Raw genomic sequence first — 5,617 nt, 5'->3', positions numbered from 1 at the left:
AGACGTAGTGCTCCATCTTGTATTAGTCTCATCAAAGCTGGAAGTATAAATGATGTTTAATATCTAGATCTAAGCATTGTATTTTCAGTTGTTTTGCTTGACAATTACCTTTTAATCATCCACTTATGAAACTAGATTTTAGAAAACATATTATTATTTTAGTTGTGTGTGGTTTTTTTTTTTTTAAACACATGTTGATCCTTTCCAATTTCTTGTTCCTTGCTGTTTTTTGTTTTTTAATTTTTAAAATTTAGTGGAAGAATGCATTTTGTGGATCCTGTTGCTTTTCAACTTGGTTGGTGACACTGTCTGAGGTAGGCCCCCAGCAACCTTACAAACCACTTCCTTTTGGTTCAGAGTAAAGTTTTGGGAGATTTGGAATAAATGGCTGTTTGTCAGATGTGATCTTAGAGTTGTGAGGGCCCACTGTCTACCTTCCCTGATTTTGCTTAGCCCCCAGCACATTTTTCATAAATGGAAAGTCCCAAAGGAGAGATGGGTGTTTGTGGTTTAAGTCTCCCATTTGTTAAAATTTGGACAGCAAGAAATGCCACTGTTAAGCCTTATGAACAATTTGGGTAATATATAGTGGATGGAGAGGAGGGGAGACAGAAAGAGAAAAGAGGGAATATACAATTCAGTAACATGCACTTTAAAAGAAATGTAGGAGAAAACCAAAAAAGGAGGCTAGGATTACTGAAGACAACTTATACAGACACTATTATTTTATCCAAGATCAGCTTGTCATGGTTCCCAGGTGACCAGGCACAATGACCCGCATCATTCTTGGAAAATCCTTTAGAGGAGGGATTGACAAACTGTGGCCCACAAGCCTAATCTACCCTGCCACCTATGTTTGTAAATTTTAGTGTACCATAGTCACTCTCATTCATCTGCATACTTTCTATGGCTGCCTTCATGCTTCCACAGTTGAATTAAGTAGTTGCAACAGATATGGCCCACAGAACCTAAAAGTTGTACTGTTTAGATCTTTACAGCAGAACTGCCAAGTCCTAGTCTAGAGAGTCTAGATTTTACCAGGGTTAAGCATGGATCACTGCTGTTGTTGTTAGGTGCCATCGAGTAGGTTCTGACTCACAGCCACCCTTGGGGAATGCCAGGGGTCCCTGGATGTCACCAGAAGCTAGGAGAGAGGCCTGGAACAATTTTTTTTAAAGAGCCATGAGGAGTCAGCCTGGCTGGCAACCTGATTTCAGACTCCTATCCTTCAGAACTGTAAACAGATGACAGAATTTGATATTAGAAATGGGATGCTGTTGTAACAAATACCTAAAAATATGAACATGGCTTTGAAATTGAGCAGTGAGTAGAGGCTGGAAGAATTCTGAGGCACTTGCTACTTGTTAGGTGCTGTTAGTCGGATCCGATTCATAGCGACCCTCATCCTGCACCGTCCTCTCACTTGTTATGCTCGAGCCTGTTACTGCTGCCACTGTGCCAGTCCATCTCATTGGAGGTTGACCCTCTACTGTACCAAACATGTCCCTCCTGATAATATGTCAGAAGCATGAGGGATGAAGTCTTGCCATCCTGGTTTTTAAGCAGTGTTCTGACTATACTTTTTTTTTTTTTTTTTAATTGTGACTTATGTGATAGCTTACATGGGAGAATGTTAGCTTTACATTTATCCTATTGTATTTCATTTCATTGCAATGATTACAATCTCCTCCATGCATCATCAAACAACCAAAGGGTACACCCTGCAAGCCTGGCCCCCGGCCACCAACACATAGCCCCTCTCCCTCCCTGAGTCCAGGGTCCCCAGCTGCTCCATCTCTGGCGTCACTGTTTCTCTGGGTAGGGTCCCACACTCTGCTCCTCTCACTTGATGGTCCCAGGGACCTCTGCTCCTGGACAGCAAAATCTGACGGTACTTTTTCCAACACAGAAATGTTTGTTCTAATACTCTTCTCCAACTACCATAACTCAAATACACCAATTATTCTATGGTCTTCCTTATTCATTGTCCAAGTTTCACATGCGATTGAAATTGAAATTGAAAATATCATGGCTTGGATGAGGTGAGGTGCACCTTAGCTATCAAGCAGATATATGTGCTCTTTGACACTTTAAAGAGGTCTTTTGCATGTATCATAGATACCTTGAATGTATTTTGAACTTCTGGTCTTACTGTAATGTGGATTTAAGGACAGAAGTTTGAAAGAAAGGTAGGAGTATATCTGTATGACTGCTCATTTAAGAAAAGAGTTTAAAAAATATTCTTATAATAAAGGATGGCACTGCTATATTTTAAACATAAATAGCTAATGGAAAATTAGTCTTTGATTTTACATGCGTTTGTTCTACCAGCTTCTTCAGATGCTCCCATTGTATTAGATGACAAATTGTTCCACTTTTTTTCCTGGATATTCATCTATCATTTTCAGAGACCAGCATTATATATTTTTAAATATAAATAGGAATCTAAATAAAAAAACTCTAACCTTGGGGTTTTGCCTCATTTGTCTTCTTTCTCTCTCAGCTTGAATTCCATGGCCAAAAATGACTTTGCCAGTGGAGACTCTCTTCGGTAAAGAAGATTACCAGACAGGCGGCTGGGATGAACATGCCACTGCATCATCTCTCTGCCATTCCTTCCCAGGATGCTGGGGTCTACAGGAGTAAAGCCAAAGAAAAGGGGAGGGAAGAACAGGTAAGGGGGCTGGTTGGTGGAATGTGGGAGGAACAGGGAGGAGTTTATCTTGTCTTTATGGTGTGCTTTATAAGTAATTTGCTCCTGAGTTCTCTTAGTACTCCTGTCTTATAGCTAATCTTCATCTCTGTCCAAAATATGTATCAAATCTGGAATAGTCTTGTTGAATTTAAATCATTCTAAATAATAGGATATCTTTTTTGGGGGGGGAGAAGAGAGGTTTTTGATATGGGATGTCTTGAAGGGAAGCTTTCGGAAATGTCCATTGTTCCAGCATTTCTAATTAATAGCACTGGTGAGCTTGGTCTGAATTCTTGTCAGTATCACCCTGGTGAGGCTAAGGGTCAGGAGTAGCCACTAGCTTGAGAAGAAAGTACATGTCAATGTTTGTAGATATAGTGTTATTTTTAGCATTTTACTTCTTTAGTTTAATGAGGATGGGAAAACACTCCCCAGTATTTTCATGCTCTTTATCTATCCCTTCTTAGCTCATCTGTATTTTAAAATACCACTAACTTGAATAGTCCCCTAGTCTATGGTACTCAACTATACCAAACGGAGACTGCCAGTCCCCTGTCATTTTAGTGTTGAATTTGGACACCAGATGGCATGAATTTCTTGATATGTATATGAACACACTTTATCAATTTGTTTGGAAAAGGAAGAAGTCAAAACTTTTAGGCTAGAAAGTCGTTGAACTTTTTATTTTTGAATGTTGATTGTGAATTATGTGATAGTTTACATGGGAGAACATTAGTTTTACATTCATCCTATTGTATATCGTTTCATTGCCATGGTTGCAATCTCCTCCATGGATCATCAGCTAACCAAAGAGTATACCCTTCAAACCTGCCCCGCGGTCGTCAGCACACAGCTCCTCTCCTTCTCTGGGTCTAGAGTTCCCAACCGCTCCATCTCTCCATGTCATCGTCTCTGCCTCCATCTCTGGCATCACTGCTTCTCTGGGTAGGGTCCTACACACCACTCTTCTCCCATGATGGTCTCAGGGACCTCCGCTTCTGGACTGCAAAGTCAGTCACTCCCCTCCTTTTACTATATAACATCTACCTTTACATTTCCAACCCTCACAGTCAGTCCTGATTAACAGTTATTCACTGTTGTACCACAAGAGACCTATCTGCATTTCCTTTCATCAGCCCCACCCAGACAGATTGGATACTACTCAGTGGAGATTCTACCTTCCTCCAAGCCCTCTGGACCTAGGCTCCCTCTTGAAAGCTTGTAAGCCAGTCACTTCTTGCCTTTGTAGCCCCCCACCCCCATATTGGGTAGCCAATGTCCAACTTGCCCATCCCTGTCTATTTTGTGTGTGGAGGGTGTGGGAATGATTCTTGCTGTTAGGACTTATTCCCTCTTTTGAGTTACTGCTTCCATAGGTGTAGGTCAAGTTCATCAAATTGTATGTGAATACTTTTTTTTTTTTCCTCCTCTTCTTTTTACTTATGGTTGAGCTCTGATCATCCAGTCATTGAAGCCAGGACAAGTGGGTATTATCTGCAAGTGTGGGTGTTCTTATGCATATGCCCTCTCTTCTTATCAACTGGACGCTTCACTCTCCACTCTAGTCCTCTGTGGCTATGTCACTGACTCTAGGAATATTTCTCCTTTTGTGACTGACTAATTTCCCTCAAAATAATGTCCTCAAGGTTCATCCATGTTATGAGGTGGCTTGCAGCTTTCTTGTTCTTCAAGGAAGCATAGTATTCCATTGTGTGTTTATATATTCTTCAGTTTGTTTATCCATTCTTCTATTGATGGGCACTTATGCTGTCTTCATCTTTTTGCTATTGTAACTAGTGCTGCTGTGAACATTGATGTGAAAGTTGTTAACTTTTGATACAAAATTCTACTCTGAAGACTAGTAGGTGACTATTCAGGAAGTGTGTATTGAATTAACCATTTGATAAGGTTTTAGTGTTTAAATGGACACCTGGTGCACAGTGGGTTAAGTATTGGGCTGCTAACCACAGGTCGGCAGCGTAAATAGGTAGATTAACCAGCAGTGTTCCTAGAATTGGAATTTTGGTTGGTATTGGAAAGAAAAGGACTCTTCTTTCCCACCTTACTGTGGGGAGTTGTTTTAATACCTAATGGCAGTGTGACAATTCTGACAATCATGCCACCCAGCCAAGGGCACAGGACTAAGACAGAGCCCCTCAAGAGCTTTGGCAGCCATCGACACACAGCTGAGAATTATTGCAGGTTTTCAGGGTCTGAAATGTGTTATCCGGTTTGAAGGGTGCATTTGTGTCCAGTGGAGCTCATTTCCCTTTTTCTGGCTCCCCTGGCACTGCAAGTTTAACCCTTTCTGATCTTTTCTGAGATTCAAAGGAGATGAAAGGGAAGCTCCGCTTCTTTCTATCCCATCATCCACTATCTTATAACTGGAAATGCAGTTTTCTCTCACAGCTTTAGAGATAATATAAGACCGTTCAGGTATAGCATGTGAGACGAGTGGAGCATTGCATTTTTCCCAGTAGATCAGCACAATCAATCCAATGGTTAGATATAATTTTACTTGTGAATCTCAGTCGCAAATTTCCCTTTTTGTGAGACTTGATCTGTAATTCTTACACAAAGAATTAATGGGTTTTACACAGTTGTTGTTAAGTGCTGTTGAGTTGTTTCTGACTTACAGTGACCCTTTGTAGGATTTCCAAGTAGTGACTGTTGGGTTTGAACTGCCTGCCTTGCGATTAGCAGTCCCGTGCTTACCCTACAGCGCCACATGCTTAATAGTAGTAGTGGTATGGGGATGACTTTGAAGATAAAATGAATGTTTTAGAAATTCACGAAAGGATTTCTGATACTGTTACTTATGAATCGCTATATGAAGAAAAACGTGGCATCAGGATTGGAGGAAGACTCATTAACAACCTGCGATATGCAGATGATACAACCTTGATCGCTGAAAGTGAAGAG

At 40.8% G+C, this 5,617-nt stretch overlaps 1 protein-coding gene across 1 annotated transcript in view; it reads left to right on the top strand.

Moving 5' to 3' along the window:
* The first annotated feature begins 2,581 nt into the window (after positions 1–2,581).
* The window catches only part of MARCH8 (membrane-associated ring finger (C3HC4) 8, E3 ubiquitin protein ligase), a 101,655-nt gene continuing 98,619 nt past the window's right edge, over positions 2,582–5,617 (top strand). Inside the window, exon 1 of the mRNA XM_006837478.1 lies at positions 2,582–2,674. Within this exon, the coding sequence (XP_006837541.1) occupies positions 2,582–2,674 (93 nt within the window). The remainder of the gene's footprint in view (positions 2,675–5,617) is intronic.

This window comes from Chrysochloris asiatica, unplaced genomic scaffold, assembly GCF_000296735.1.
Source record: "Chrysochloris asiatica unplaced genomic scaffold, ChrAsi1.0 scaffold00020, whole genome shotgun sequence".
Taxonomy (NCBI): Eukaryota; Metazoa; Chordata; class Mammalia; order Afrosoricida; family Chrysochloridae; genus Chrysochloris; species Chrysochloris asiatica.
Note: the sequence above shows the minus strand (reverse complement) of the source record. Positions and strands in the feature narration are given on the sequence as shown.